A 16,125-nucleotide genomic window follows, 5' to 3' on the forward strand; every position below is an offset into this window, starting at 1 on the left:
GAGGAGGTACATGTGTTATGTGTGTGACAGTGGTACCACTGAGGAGATTTTAACCAGGGATTTCCATAGTCTGTAAAGAAACTCTTTGCTGCCCAAGTCGCAAGAAACAAGAAGACCCAGTCTCCATGAAAGCAGCCTTGTAGCTCGCACAAGGTGTGTATAGGGAGGGCGACAGCAATGGGGCTTTCCAGTAACATAAATTACACATCTTCCTCATCCTACTGCTGCAAGAGGCCATAGCTTGCTTGGCTTTGAGAAGAGCTACTGTTCTCTCTGGGGCCCAAGTTGACCCTCCATATGCCGCTCCACTTGGGTGGCCCAGCTCCTGCTCTTAGAGCCCAGCCTGCTGCTCAGTGAGCTGTGTGGCTCCATGGAAGGTTACCAGCTCTCCACGGGCACCTGCACTGTTACGTCTACAGAGCTGACCAAACTCCTCAAAGGTTTCAAGGTTCAAAAACACTGCAAAACTTGTTTTGAAGTCTCCCATTAGACCTAGATGACAGACCCTACCCATCACATAGGATCTTACAGTAACTCTCACTTGCCAGACTGCATCTGCATCAATTGTCTTAAAAATGTGTTAAAGAATAAACATGTACAAACAACTCTTGAAGAAACCAAGGTGTGACTTGGTGTATGGGCATCTCTGGGAAAGATGTTCCCCAGGGCCAGGATGCCGGCACATGGAGCATTTAGTTGTACGGCTTTCCTCGTAAGTGGGGCTAAAATGGGCTTGTGCAGAAAACCTTTTCTGAGCACATCCAAGGCTGTCAGGCAGCAACGTGAGCGGTTCATTGCAACCTTGCTTGGCTCCCCCACCTTGCCTGGCTCCATTGTGTTTGGATCAGTGCACCCTGCCTGCCACAGTGTATTTTGGCTTATGCTGTGACTTGCTGGGAATAACTTGGCCACCGGACAGTGAACCCAGCAAACACAATAATGACCATGACTCGTTACATGCAGATGTTGTATCACTGAGAGATTTTGCCACTTTGAAGCCTGGCTGTTCTTCTCTGGGGAGTGCATCTACCCAGAGACATGGCAGCAGTGTCACCTGCAAATTCTTAAAGAAAATCCTGAACTTTCACGTTCCTCTTTCTCCTTCAAAATCTGTTTTCCTTTGCAATGGATGGTGTTAGCTGTGTCATTGCTTTGTACTTATAACCCCAGCGTTCCTTTGAGTTTCTCTGAAGTGAATGATGTATCTATTGGTGCTCTTGAGTTTCTTCGATTTTCCTTACAAGCAGCAGCAAGCAGAGGCTTTCTCAGAGCCGTGTCTGGCTGTGTTTAGAGGAACGAGGACGGGAAAACAGTCCCTAATGCATTACAGTTTAATACTAGAAGTGATGCTGTTTAACCAGGGGTGGTCTTTTCCAACGTGTTTAACCCGTATTGTTCCAAATCTGAAGCGTGCAGCATCATGGCTCCATCCCTTGCACGGTGTGCAGTGTAGGAATTGTAACAGAGCGGAGAAGCTTTCACTGTGCTGTGGAGAGCAGACGTTGACTCAATAGACTGTAAAGCTTTCAACGTCAAGGTAATATTGTCTTCACTGTGCACTACAGAAGAGAAAACCAAGATTTTAGGCCCAGAATCCATGCTCAGTTCTTTTGGGGGATAGAGAAGTTATATGAGACAGACACTGCCATGAGGTCTGCCACCCAATGAACTTTTCAGGATCCTGGATTCCTTCCAATTTAACTTCTTTTACAAATCCAGTGAGGTTTCCATTGGTGCAGGCTAGTTCTTTACTCTTGCTGGTACACTTTGGGATGGAAAGCTCAGTGCTAGGGGACAACCCATCTAAGCATAAAACTTAATTGCAGATTAACTCATTTGGAGCTTTCACACTCTTCTGTATATGACTCAAATGAAGTGGTTTCTTTTTTTTTTTTTCGCTTCTAACAACTGCATGCATTTAGGCATGTCTGAAGTCTTTTATAGACACAATACCATTTGGTTAAATAAACCATTCTGACAAGGAATTAAAGCCAGATTTTTCTGCTGAATCATTGTTATTGTCCTTATTTTTATATCGCTTTCCCAAGCCCAGTCCATGTTTATGCAGCACCTGTGCCTCACCCCTCAACTCTGACCCGGGGTCCCTACAAGTGATAATAACAAATAAACACTGTGCATTAGCACTGAAGAACCGTCATGCAAACCATCCACACAAAAAATCCTCTTGCTAGAGCCTTGGAGTGAGGACTTCGCTTGGCCAGGATGTTGCTATCGCTCTGCCCAGCTACCCCAAGGCATTCCTGGGCATGGTTTGCAGCTTGCAAAGGTCAAACCATTGGCCAGAACATGCAAAATGCTCCAGCTTAATGCTTGGCAGCAGAGCAAAGAAATGAACCCACAGGTGACAAAAAAAGAGGTGAGAGCTGTAGAGGGAATATGGAAGTAATGAAAAGGTGCTTGAATTGTTAATGGGAATATTAACTGCACAGTTGAGCCTTGTGCAGTTACAGGTAGTTTTTATTTTCCTTGGCTCTGCCACAGTTACTTTATAGTTTCTGCCTGAACTTCATCACTGCAAGTTCTGGGCTAATGCCCGGTCTGGCAAAACGTGATAGTTTGTCCTTAACATGCAGGTACAACATAACCCTGTCCTTTGCAAAACAAAACAGAATTTGGCTTCGAAGTTTGGACACACATGAAAATGTTTGAGTTTTATTCCCCAGTCATACATAATCTCCAAAGTCCAAGGTTAGCAGGAGCATTAAAAACAATCCACTGTCCCCTGCACAGGTTAAGGCTGTGTTTTAACTTCCGTAAGGACTGATGCTGTCAGAGCCCTAATTATTGACGGAAAAAAACACAAAAGCAGAGCTTGTAAAGCAAAGTTTCATCCTGCATTGGATCCAGTGGATAAAACAGAGATGTTTGGGGGCTCATAAGGGTGCAGTGGCTGTAGCCCCTAAGGGATTGAAGTTGTTTTCTCATGCCCCACTTTGGTTTTCTAGCCCCTTCCCATCATCCCGTCCCATTCCTTATAGCCTCCTTGGGCTTTTACAGAGGATGGGGTTTAAATTGGGAGGGGGGTGGCACTTTCCAATAAGCATCTTCTGGGAACATCAGCCCATGGGGCTCAAGGAGAGGGTGGAGGACCATCAAGATGCTAGGAGCTCACCCCCCACCAAGGCCCAGGCACTACACCCCAGACAGCCATCCCCTCGCAGGAGGGCAGATGTGTTCCCAGCCAGCAGGCAGAGTCCAAAATTTCTGTGCAAAAATCTTTTGCACAAAAATCTTGTGCATCAATTTGGGTTAAAGCAGGGAGCTGGTTTGGCGCTGCAGGGGGATCCTGGCTCAGCTGTACGTACCCACGCTCCAGCTGTGTTACAGTCGGTGGGATGAATCCAGACACACACACACAGAGACAGCTTTTCTTATCCCCAGAAACTACGCAAGACACAGGGTTTGAATGCACAACCTCCTGCAGCCCTGGAAAGGCAGGTGACCACATGCATTCCTAACTCGCATAGATACACGAAAATGGTACTGGGGGTTATTACTGACGTTTGCAACTCCCTTCACCTCCCACTGACGCGGTAAATGAGATTGGCAAGATATCTCCTTTTCTTAAATGTGAAATGGGAAAAAGCTGTTGGTATGTCCTTGCTCAGCACAGCCCACCTCTGCTCCCTTTGGAGATCTCATCAGATACAAAAAGAGGACTATAGATAAGACAATTTGAAAAGCCCAAGGAAATTCTTACATCTCTGGAGAGGATATTTGTGGTTCTCTGACCTTTCAGGGGTTTACTACAAGCTGATGCCATCCTGCCAATGGTACTTCACACAGAAAACAAATGTGTCGGTAAGGCGCCGGTAACAAAACAATGCAGTCCCAATGCTGGTGTGCAGCTGGGATCCCTCCCAGGCCACTTGACTTATTTGCCAGCTCATCTGGCCTGATCTTTGCTTGCACACTCGCTTGCACACTAGTGCCAGCTGCCGGCACCATGGACACAGGGGCCCTCCGCCTCATGGTCTTGAATTTCAGGAAAGGAATTTAATAAAACAATAGGACAGACTGCTGATCTGGTGCAGGGTGTGACCAGACAAGTATATGGACAAGCCGCCCATTTACACACAACCAGCCCTTTTTATCCCCTTATCCCTCTATTTTCCTCCTCAAATCACCTAAATCCCTCCTTTTTCCCACCTTTGGTTCCTCCCCTACATCCCGTCATAAGTCCTGTGCAATCCCAAAAGGCTCTTCCCCTGCACACCATATGATGTCCCCCCTCCCTTAACAGCAATCTGCCTTAGTCCAGACGGCGATCCAGAGAGCTGCTCCCACCAACACATCTCGATGGGTCTCACAGCAGGACCGTGGGGCTGACGGATCCACTGGGACCATCCTGGGAGGGACCTGGACAAAATACTCATTCTTTGGAAGTCCTTAATTTGGGTTCCCACCTGCCAATATGCCCTGGTGCTCCCCTGCGCTTGCACAGATGGGCTTTTCATGGGCTGGTGGCCCCCATGATGGGACTGGGAGTAGCCTGGCAGGGTACTGTTTGTCTCTCTGTGCTCCTTTGTGGGTGTGCAGATGAGCTTTTATCATATAACCCAACACCGCAATAACCGGCGAGGCAGAGCAGCGATACATGTGAAGGAGGTAAAGAGAAAAGCCATGATAACCATTAAGCAAACAGTATCGTATCAGTGTTTGCACCACACAGATCTGATAATCATGGGATCAGGTGGTTTATTTCACAGATAACAACAGAACAAACAACACAACAAGGTCTTCCCAAATTAAAAGCGTAGCCGGTATCTGAATCGAACGTCATGAACAGGCTGCATCGTCCCGAATCCCCAGCGGCTGACGTCTACCGCTGGGATCTCCTCTTCTCCGTTGACTAGCTCCAGGTCATAGTGACTTAGCATCAAGAACACAAACAATTTAATTTCAGCAGTAGCGAAGAACCGCCCGGGACAGATGGATACTCCTGCCCCCCAAGGCATGTTGAAGTATTTCAGCCTCTTCCCATTTTTGTAGAAATCTTTCTTGGTGCCATCTGGGTTTACGAAGCGGTCGTACTTAAATTTGTGAGGCTCAGGGTGAATTTCTGGGTTCATCTGCACAGAGAGGTGCGGGAACAGAGCCACCCTGTCTCCTTTGCGGAGAGTGTACTCTGTCCCACTGGTCATCTTCAGGCTGGTGTCCTGGAGGACAGCTCTGATCAGTATTGGGGCTGCAACCAGCCTCAGGGTCTCCTCCAGAGCACTGTCCAGAAAAGGAGTCTGGTTTAACATGTCCCTAGTGATGTTAATCGGTGGGCTCCCTGGCTTCACTTCCTGGCCGTTCTCCCTTGAGACTTTATCTACCTCATCCTTCACAGCCTTCATAGCTTCTGGATGTTTCATTAGATAAAAGAGGAGCCAGAAGGCAGTTGGGCCCGTATTGCCTTGGGATGCCCAGAGAAGCATAAACATGAAACGGTCCCGCATGTACTCAGGGACACCATTTTCTGCCAGAAGTTGGTCTTGATCTCTTATCCACCCACTGATATTGTCCTTCTGCCAGGCCTTCTTCACAGACAGCATGCTCCAGAAGAGCCTCTTCAGCTGTTCAGCTTCTATTTTGTCCTTGGGAGACAACGCAGAATAGGCAAGGCGAGGGAAGAGGCTGTCGTACTTCCGAAACTCATGGAACAGCTGGTTGGAGTGGATGCGATCTTGCTCATTAGCTTTCTCCTTGTTATCTGCCCCTTGGCGTGGCTCAGTGCCATACAGAGCCAGGTACCCAGCTCTGAAGACAATGTTGTAGCAGTAGTGGAAGAGGCTATCCTCTTGCCACACTCGCTTCTCCTCTCCTGAGCTCAGATTGAAAAGCATCAGCTTCTGAAAGTTCTCCATGGTGGCTTGTGTCATGACAGTGAGTCCGTCTCCCATCAGATGCTTCGTGCTCAATGCATGAATTATGCTATGGTTGGCTTCGATGGGCTTGTATCCAAAAACCTGCAGGACCAGTTTAGATGCAAAAGTCCTAAAGTCTAGTTTAGATCGTGATTCCTTCACGATGGCTCCAAAGCAGAAGGGGTCCATCACAAAGGTGAAGTAATAGCCTCCGATCAGCACCGTGAAAATATCCCCGTGTTTTCTCTGCATCCTTTTTAGAAACTCCGAACTGTCCTTTCTGAAATCTAGCAAGTAACCCATCCAGGGAATGGTACCTTTGTCCAGAGGCGGCTCATCAGGTCTCCATCTCCGAAACACACCCAGGAGGTAGAACCCGCCAAGCAGCAATGCTGTCAAGGTACAGAGGAGAATCACCCAGAGCACCATGAGAGCTCTGCGCCCGTCCGGGAGCTTGGACTGGAGCTAGGGCTGGGGCAGGAGAGTGCTTTTTATTCCCATCCAGCAGCTGATATGCAGATGTACAGCTGACAACCTCTGTCCGCATTGGCAGCAAGTGTTTGCCTTTTCCCTGTGGAGTGCTCCAGTGTGTACGTCTCCCTTGACGAGCAGACAGAGATTTTTAAGGTGGAAGGTATCTTATAACCAAGTTGGAGTTACAGGGCTGCTGTGTTAGGCAGATGGGTTTTGGTGTGTGCTCCGCAGCAGCTTAAGCAAATTCCCTTTTCTAGACTGCATGGAGCAGTTTTTAAAAAGAAGGTTGAGAGCATTTCACTGAGTGATTTCTGCCTTTAATACCAGGCTATGGACGTGTGCTGCAGGCTGAAAAAAGAGAGGACAACTGGATGTTGGAAATGCTACTGGAAATGAGCTCAGGACTCCAGGAGGGGGTTATAGCTGAGTTAATGTGGTGTCAAAATCCAAGAGGAGGAAAAGTCTCCAATATTTCGGTGTTCTCTAATGCACAGTGCACCATAAACGTGTTGCCAATGAGCGGTGCAAGCACTGCTAACCTGTACGAGGGCAAAGCAGAGCAGGTCCGCTTTCCTCATGGGTGATGAGGGCTTGAATCAGTTGCATTTGCTTTGCATCAAGATGAGTCCAACATCCGCGTGTGGCCAAGTCCACCTCCTGGCTGGAGAGCAGCGGGGCCCAGACAGATGACAGCACTTTCTTCTGTGCACATGCACACCCGATGCTTGGTGGTTGCAAATCAGTCATGTCCCCTCCAGCCAGCAGAGAACCCCCGGCCCTCCACCCTCCTGCTCCCACCCCTGGGGCTGGTATTTTTCCCCATTTTTCCTTTCTGCTTCTTGATCTTTCCTGCTCCCCACTCCCCGGATGGGGCTCGGGGATGATGCCAGGGACCCCGTGCCCCATCTGGCACTATGCCTCTGGGTGCTGCCACCCCGATCCTCGCAGCCAGGCACTGCAGCCTCTGCCCCAGCCGCTGGCGCTTGGACCTCGCAGCACCCTCACACAGGATCGAGTGACATTATACAGAAAGCGAGTTAAAGTATTTAATAAGGCAATAGGACAGACTGCCGTGAGCAGGCGCAGGGCACACAACCAGCCCCTTTTATATCCAACCCTATTTCTCCCACCTTTGTCCTTCCCCTGAGCATCCCGTCATAAGTTTTGCATAGTCCCACGAGCCCTCCTCTGTATGGGATCACAATCTTCATCTTAGTTTTTGCTTCCCAGCTGCTCTCCCCTTCCACATTCCCTCCCAGTGACCTCACCCGTGGATCAAGGACACATGATAGCATCACATAAATATTTATTCTGGCATTTATTTTTTTAAGGAAAGCTCCCAGCTTTACCATTTTGGAAACACGCTGTAGCAATGCTGGCAAGAAAAATAATGGTAGTGAAAACAAATTCACCTTTCTAGATCAACTCAAAACCCTTCTCGGTCCTACCAGTAACCTTGTCTAGCAACCAAATTAAGGTGATGAGTGTTTTCTCATAAAATATTAATTTTATTTGTGCAGTTCTAGGCAACTCCCATGCTCAATAGGTTTCCAGGCTGGAAAGGGCCCGTTTAAGGTTCAAGAGTATTTGGGGTGAATAGTACCTTTAAATAAAGGTCAGCAAACTAACAGCCTTGAACTTTAAAGCTACACTGGGTAATAAGGATTGGCTAACAGCTATCCAAGCTGTTCTGGTCAAGGCCATGCTTTCACTCTGTGGTGTTGCAAAGCCAATATTTATGTTAAAGACGGTATCCATGGATCTTTTTTATCTTGTCACAATGGATCTTTGGGAAAGCAAACACCTCCACCACTGTTCTGCTGAGCCCATTTTTTTTCTCCATCTCACTCATTGTTACTGGTTTGAACTTTATCGCTGATTGAACTGGCCTCAAATCAGTCGATGATTGAAGTGATCTCTAACCAAGGATCAGTCCCTTGGAAAGACACAGTTTCCTGCTCAGCAGACACAAGTGTGGCACAGCTCATCATAACGGCGAAACCCATCACTGGTCAGAGAGCCCAGTTTAAAGGTGCCTAATTCCTCCCATTGTCTCTCCTGGTAAACAAAGGGATGAGCCTTGTTGAACACATCTACCTGGCAGATGGCAAAAGCCAGGAGAAGCGAAGCCACTCCCCAGGCTGGGCTTCTGGTCACCCGTGTCTGGCTTGATGCTTGAGTGTGGCAAATCCATTCCCCAGCCCACACCACAAGCTGGAGGGATAATGGGATCGCTCTCCTCCATCAGACCTTTTGGGATCTATGGGGGACAAGTTCTGCACCAGTTTCAGTTTGCATTTTTAAGGGCACAACGTCTAGATAAGTTGCTCCTTCATCTACTAATACCTCACATGCTCCAGACAGGAGCTGGGCTTCTTCCACAAGCATAAACCCAGGGCAATCCTTTTATAATAATTCCACTTATAACAGAAACAAATCCCACATGTACTTTTCCAATGTCAGTGTCAAAAATCCTCATCTCGATGCTGGGGCTAGGATGAAATATCTGGTTACACAGTGCTGTGGTCTCACACCAACTCCATTGCATGGCCAGGACCAGTAAAATACAGTACAGAGGGCATACACGTAACATAAATAATGTAAATATTTATCATGCGTTTGTGATACTCAACATTTCTATATCAGCTGTGTATCTGTTGCAAGACTGGCTTGTCTCTGAGGACTGGATGTCAAAGAAAGCGCTTCTCCTGCAAATGGCCTCAGGGATCTTCCATAAATATAACCTGAATCTTTTTTTCACAAAAGCATAGAGCAAGGGGTTGAGACAGCAGTGGAGAAAGGACAAACTCTCTGTGATCTGCATGGCGTAGTCCAATTGCCTACTGCTTTCACAGTTCCTGATCACACCAACATCTTGCAGGGAGTGAAGAATGAGGACAATGTTGTAAGGCAACCACAGGACAAAGAAGACACCCACCAGAGTAAAGACTAAGCAGAGTGCTCTCCTTGAGCCAGGCATCTGAGATGTGGTGAGGACACGTGCTATGCGGGAATAGCAGAACACCATGAAGAGGAAGGGAAAAAGGAAACCCAGGAGGTTTTGAATGACCCGAAAGACAATTTTCCAAAATAAGTGTTTCTGGCCATAATCATGGGCACACATGATGGTTTTGTTGTGCATTTGCCTTGTGGTGGTGAAGAGGCCGTCAGGAATGGAGAGAAGTATGGAAAGGACCCACACCACCAATAAGACGAGGATGGACTTCCCCCACGTCATGGAGCTGTGAGGAGAGCAAGCATGAACTATCTGCAGATACATGTCCAGACTCATGCAGCTCACCAAAAAGATACCACTGTAGAAATTCATAGTGTACATGGCATTTAAGACCGGGCACAATATGTCCCAGGTTACCCCCTGAGAAATGTACAGAGCCCAAAAAGGAAGGGTTAGTAGCAAGAAGAAGTCTGAAACCGCCAGGTTCAGCAGATACACCTCAGTCATCTTCTTTTTCTTCTTGATGTACATAATGAGGACAATAAACAGGAGGACATTCCCAGCCAACCCAAGCAGGAAGACCACTGTGTAGAAAGATGGCAAGAACACACTGCTAAAGGAAAGTACCTCTTCTTTTGTGCAGAGGCCATAGTGCATGTAATCTTCCTCGTCCAAGTACTCATACGGGTAGTCACTCGAATTGGCAGTGTCCAGCAAGGTGGCAGTGGTTGTTGTTGCCACCTTTGAAGTTGCGTTTGACAAGTGGCTGCCTGGAGCAAAAGACAAGCGAAGGGGATCAAAATGTTGTTCTAATCCACTCAAGACAAACATGACATCACAGAGGGTTTTCCTCTAGTTCATAGGTTTAAATTTCTGCCACCTTCTGATAAGTATTTTGTGTCCTGCACTCCTTGGCCTTTGCCTACGGCATGGGGACAGATGTCTACACATACATCCAAAAAAGCATTCTGGTTTCCTTACTCCAACACATTAAAACTCGAAAGTAAATGAGCACAGTCTCCTCTGACATAACTCAACACTTCCTGCTGTCACTTCTGCAAGCTTTGAAGAAGTTTCTGCTCTAAATTATGGGAAATCCATCACCACACCTCACTGTCAGCTGCTTTAGATTCACCCGGGTCAGTACCCCGAAAGCCACATCTCAATTCTCAGTGAAGCAGAACCTGTTACCAGCACCTTTGTGTTAGTGGGGCTGCTCCCAGAGGTGAAATGCTGGACATCTCACTGTTCCTGATAGGAGACTGACCCCTCTCCATGCCAATTCTAGGACACAAAGCCATGGATTCTTGTAAAAGATATTAGTAAGTGGAAAATATAGAATCATAGAATGATAAAATGGTTTGGGTTGGAAGGGACCTTGAAAGATCACTTAGTTCCAACCCCCTCCCATGGGCAGGGTACCTTCCACTGGACCAGATTGCTCAAAGCCTCATCCAAAGTAAGGACGTGTAGGCACCAGAATCAACTCCTGAATCAAGGTTAGAGGTAGAGGTTAGATTTAGCTGGAAGGATGTTCATAGAATAGAATCATAGAATCATAGAATCATCTAGGTTGGAAAAGACCTTTAAGATCATCCAGTCCAACCATTAACCTACACTACCAAGCCCACTCTAGACTAATCAAGGGTAGACCAGACTAAACCATATCCCGAAGTGCCACATCTACCCGTTTTTTAAACGCCTCCAGGGATGGGGACTCCACCACCTCTCTGGGCAGCCTGTTCCAATGCCTGACCACCCTTTCCGTAAAGAAATTTTTCCTAATTTCCAGTCTAAACCTCCCCTGGCGCAGCTTAAGCCCATTTCCTCTTGTCCTATTGCTAGCTACTTGGGAGAAGAGACCAACACCCACCTCACTACAACCTCCTTTCAGGTAGTTGTAGAGAGCAATAAGGTCTCCCCTCAGCCTCCTCTTTTCCAGGCTAAACAACCCCAGTTCCCTCAGCTGCTCCTCATAAGGCTTGTTCTCCAGACCCTTCACCAGCTTCGTTGCCCGCCTCTGAACACGCTCCAGCACCTCAATGTCTTTCTTGTAGTGAGGGGCCCAAAACTGGACACAGTATTCCAGGTGCGGCCTCACCAGCGCCGAGTACAGGGGGACAATCACCTCCCTGCTCCTGCTGGCCACAGCATTCCTGATACAGGCCAGGATGCTGTTGGCCTTCTTGGCCACCTGGGCACACTGCTGGCTCATGTTCAGCCGGCTATCTACTAACACCCCCAGGTCCTTTTCGGCCAGGCAGCTTTCCAGCCACTCCTCCCCAAGCCTGTAGCGTTGCATGGGGTTGTTGTGACCGAAGTGCAGGACCCGGCACTTGGCCTTGTTGAACCTCATACAGTTGGCCACGGCCCATCGATCCAGTCTGTCCAGGTCCCTCTGCAGGGCCATCCTACCCTCGAGCAGATCGACACTCCCACCCAATTTGGTGTCGTCTGCAAACTTACTGAGGGTGCACTCGATCCCCTCATCCAGATCATTGATAAAGATATTGAACAAGACTGGCCCTAAAACAGAGCCCTGGGGAACACCGCTCGTGACCGGCCGCCAACTGGACTTAACTCCATTCACCACAACTCTCTGGGCTCGGCCACCCAACCAGTTCTTTACCCAGCGAAGAGTATGCCTGTCTAAGCCGTGAGCTGCCAGCTTCCCGAGGAGGATATTATGCGAGACGGTGTCAAAAGCTTTGCTAAAGTCGAGGTAGATGACATCCACAGCCTTTCCATCATCTACCAGGCGGGTCACCAGGTCATAGAAGGAGATCAGGTTGGTCAAGCAGGACCTGCCTTTTGTGAACCCATGCTGGCTGGGCCTGATCCCCTGGTTGACCTGTACTTGCCTGTGGAGTTCGCTCAAGATGAACCTCTCCATAATCTTCCCCGGCACCGAGGTCAGGCTGACAGGCCTGTAGTTCCCCGGGTCCTCCTTCCGGCCCTTCTTGTAGATGGGCGTCACATTGGCAAGCCTCCAGTCATCAGGGACCTCCCCTGTTAACCAGGACGGTTGATAGATGATGGAAAGTGGCTTGGCAAGCTCCTCTGCCAGCTCCCTCAGTACTCTTGGGTGGATCCCATCCGGCCCCATAGACTTGTGAGCGTCCAGGTGGCATAGCAGGTCATTAACTGCTTCCTCCTGGACTATGAGGGCTCCATTCTGGTCCCTATCCCTATCCTCTTGCTCAAGGGCCTGAGTACCCTGGGGATGACCGGTCTGGCTGTTGAACACAGAGGCAAAGAAGGCGTTAAGTACTTCAGCCTTTTCCTTGTCCTCCGTGACAATGTTCCCCCCCACATCCAGCAAAGAATGGAGATCCTCCTTGGCTCTCCTTTTATTGCTGATGTACTTATAAAAGCATTTTTTATTGTCTTTTACAGCACTGGCAATGTTGCTGGAGTCGATCCTGTGTGAGACAAGGCATGGGTTGAAACCCTGCTGACTGCAGGCTGGTGTCAGTGTTTAGACAGCTGTAGACCAGATTTCAGGAAACGGTGACTGATTTGGAAAGCTTCCTATTTTTGGAGTCAGATTTTCAGAAATGCCCCCCCACACAAGAGCAGTACAAGGGTTTTATCTTCCAAAAGCCAATCAAACTGGGCAACGCCCATCACCAAAGAGCCCATCGCCCATGGTGGGAGATGGGATCTGCCTGAGCCACCTCCCATTGGGACTGTGAAGGTTAACGTGTGTTTTAAAAATCAAGACTAATCTCCAGCTTTGACAGCAAACCAGGGCTGTCACAGGAAAAAACAGCGCAAATACTCCTCCACCCCTAAAACACACTTTTTCAGCCATGGCCAAAGCTGCCCACCATTCACCCCGGGACTCATTTTTCCAGCAATCCCAAAACAGGCACTGTTGTGTAGTTCCCTGCTTCAGCCACTCCTGCCTTGCTCTCCTCAAGGACTGGTTTCTCCCATTGCCCGAGAGACCTGCAATGAAGCTCTTGGTCTCTGCTTGTGCTACACATCCCGAGGAGGACTTACCCCACGGTGGCTCTGCACCTTCTAGGGATGGCTCCCTCCCCACGAACACCCCGGGAAAGAGGACCCTCTCCACCCCAAGTGGGTTAAGCAAAGCACCCAAGGCTTGAAGTGGGGTGCTGAGGATGCCTGTGGGTCTGCAGTCGTAAGGAGTGAAGCTGTGGACATACCTGTTGCAGTCCCATGTCTAAAATTGCTTGAATACCTATTCCAGGCAATTCCAGGCAGCTGAAAAGAAAAGAAAATTTGTTTTGGGCTGGATTGAAATGTTTTCTTGCTGTCTCACAGTTCTTTGGCAAGAGCCGCAGAGCACTTCAGACAGAGAAGCCAAGGAGAGCAGAAATCTGCCACAGGAGAGTGCCAGAAAAATACTTCTCTGGAATGAGCTTTTTTTTTTTCCTTTTTCATATGTTGGAGGAAATTCATCCTTAGCCATATGCAGCTCTGACTGTACACCTTCGAGAGGAAACCAAAGCTGTCCACCCTTTTGATCACAGCAACACCCAGCTAGACTCCTAAACACCTTCCCCCCCATACACCCTCTGCACCCACATCAGGACAAGCCATCCCGAAAATTTCCATTTCTGGGTCTCCTCCAGCCTACTGAGATGCCTTTTCTCCCTCTGCCATATCTTCCCTCCTCCGTATCATGCTGGCACTGACCTTCACATCCCCACCCCATAGCTCATAGCGGAGAACTGATGCATGCAACGTGGGCTGAGCTCAGAAATTAATCCCAAGCCCGCTGCAGCACCAGCGTTTATGGGCTGGCTAACTTTCAAGAAGAAAAAAGAACTTCTCCAAGTTTCTCATGCAGCGTTGTCTACAAGCAAGAAGCAGAAAAAGCACTTACAGGAGCTTCTTCTCCACCACGGGTAGTTCCCATCCTGCTGGAGGCTTGAATCAGGCTTTTAGCAACTGCTTTACTTGTGCAAGAGGATGGGCAGGAAATGTGAGCTCAGTGTGACCTCCCTGGCTTTGTTTTGCCTTTCCTGGTGTTGATCAGTGGGTGACAGCACTGAAGGAATCATTTCCGCCCCGTGGCCAAGCAAGTGGCCCTCTCCAACATCTACAACTGGCACCTGCACCCAGAGTTGGGCTTTGACACCTGAGATACCCATCAGCACCACAGTGCCTCCTGCCATGGGTGCCACAGGGACCCAGCACCCATCTTGAGAAATACAACCTGCTCTTGTGTAGTGCAAGTCAGGCACCGTGCTAGGGACGGCCAGAGCTGCTGGGGCCAAGGACCCACGTCAGCACAACGTGAAGATCGCTGGTGGATCCTGTGCACCCTAGCACGCACAGGCTGGGTGGTGAGGCCACCCACAAAATAGTCTGACGTAGGCTTTTCTGGGATGTCCTAGAGCAGGGTCACCCAGACAAGCACACAGACCAGCCACTTGTTTAAACATAACCAGTTCCTTTTGCCTTTCTTGTCTCCATTTTTCCATGCATGCTTTTCCCCCGTCCATCTTGATCCTTCCCTTTTCTCCACCCCACCTCCTCCCAAACAAGCAATCTGTCCCTAATTCCTTTTTCCCCCATTGGTCCTGGGTTTGCTGCATCCCAATCCCAGATGTAGCAACAAGCTCTCTCTTGTTATTTTGTTTCCTAAAAGCTTTAATTAGTGGAAACATCTGCCATTGCCTGATAGATGGATATTAAGATGATGTCTACCCTGCCCACCTCCCAGCTCCCCCAGGTAGGATTGGACCTGCTCGGTATCTGCACTGAGAGGCTCCCGGGGCTGGACCCCAGTGTAGAAATCTGCATTTTTTTCCCAGAAATCTGAATAAGCCACGTGCTACTTAGATGCTGCAGGATCCTCATGCGCTGCAAGAGCAGAAGCAGCTACCGGCGGGGACACGGTGGGGGCTGGTGGGCACTGGCAGCTCCGTAGGGACAATCACAAACGGCTTTGCAGGCAGCGGCGAAGCCTTGCAAGTGGTACCAGAATAAGGAGCTAATTGCCATGGCTGAACGTGGAAACAGAGATCGAACACAGCAGAGACGTGCCAGGCTCCTGGCACAGCCACAGGGATGTTTTGGGGACAGCTTCATGGCACGACCCTTCGCTCGCCTGTCAAAGGTGTCTCTGATAAAATGGTTTATTGGAGATGTTTTAGAGCACCACCGTCAGTGAGTGGCCACCCTCTGGCTTGTTTCCCTCATCTCCCCACCAAACGGGGCCATGGGGAACACCCTGACCATCCCCCCTACCAACCCTGGTTGCGCTTCACAAACTCCAAACTGACCTGGTAAAAACGGGAGAATGGAGCAGCAGCGATGGCCACAGCTCCGCACCCAACCTGCCCCGTGGCAGGTGGATCCACAGAGAGAGATATGTTATTTTTACCCATTTCTACGTTTGCCACCATCAGCTGGTGTATACTTGTGCTTGCTTTTTAAAGATATTTTTAAGCTATCCTATAATAAATATATATGGGTAACATACACATTAGGAGAGAGCAAGAAAGCCGCTCGCAAAGCCGAGGTGCCAGACACACACGTGGGGACGCTACAGGTGACAGCAGTTTCATTAGCCCAGCAATTAAAATGAAATAAGATTTTGTTTTTAATTGAGTTTCTCCCCTGAAGCACATATCGTGCAGAGCTGCAGGGAATTAAATGTGCCTCTGAGAGTCGCTGGAGAAAGTAGCCTTCACTGTAATTTATTACAAGATTTTAACTCAATTCAGGAGCTGGTAATTGCATAGATTTTTTTTCCCCCCCCTTTCAGACTCTGCAGAGTCCTAATGGCTTTGGCAATTAAAGTAACCAGATTACTCATAATGGGAAGCACATTTAGAGAGGTAC

General features: G+C 48.7%; 2 protein-coding genes across 2 annotated transcripts; both read right to left on the minus strand.

Moving 5' to 3' along the window:
• Positions 1–4,769: 4,769 nt before the first annotated feature.
• On the minus strand, positions 4,770–6,317 carry CYP8B1 (cytochrome P450 family 8 subfamily B member 1). The gene has a single exon (XM_009485572.2). The coding sequence runs from the start codon at positions 6,300–6,302 to the stop codon at positions 4,770–4,772; it is 1,533 nt and encodes a 510-aa protein (XP_009483847.1). The 5' UTR covers positions 6,303–6,317.
• A 2,626-nt stretch (positions 6,318–8,943) lies between these two features.
• On the minus strand, positions 8,944–15,668 carry ACKR2 (atypical chemokine receptor 2). The gene is made up of 4 exons (XM_075706531.1): positions 15,529–15,668; positions 14,159–14,231; positions 13,476–13,533; positions 8,944–10,073 (listed from the first exon to the last, which is right to left on the minus strand). The coding sequence occupies exons 1-4, from the start codon at positions 15,666–15,668 to the stop codon at positions 8,959–8,961; spliced, it is 1,386 nt and encodes a 461-aa protein (XP_075562646.1). The 3' UTR covers positions 8,944–8,958.
• Between the last annotated feature and the right edge of the window lie 457 nt (positions 15,669–16,125).

Source organism: Pelecanus crispus, chromosome 2 (genome assembly GCF_030463565.1).
Source record: "Pelecanus crispus isolate bPelCri1 chromosome 2, bPelCri1.pri, whole genome shotgun sequence".
NCBI lineage: Eukaryota > Metazoa > Chordata > Aves > Pelecaniformes > Pelecanidae > Pelecanus > Pelecanus crispus.

Coding starts and splice junctions, on each gene's coding strand:
- CYP8B1 (XM_009485572.2), bottom strand. CDS start 6,302: ATGGTGCTCTGGGTGATTCTCCTCTGTACCTTGACAGCATTGCTGCTT.
- ACKR2 (XM_075706531.1), bottom strand. CDS start 15,668: ATGGGTAAAAATAACATATCTCTCTCTGTGGATCCACCTGCCACGGGG. Junction 13,534..14,158: donor GTGGTGGAGAAGAAGCTCCT/GTAAGTGCTTTT, acceptor TTTTCTTTTCAG/CTGCCTGGAATTGCCTGGAA. Junction 10,074..13,475: donor TAGACATGGGACTGCAACAG/GTATGTCCACAG, acceptor CTTTTGCTCCAG/GCAGCCACTTGTCAAACGCA.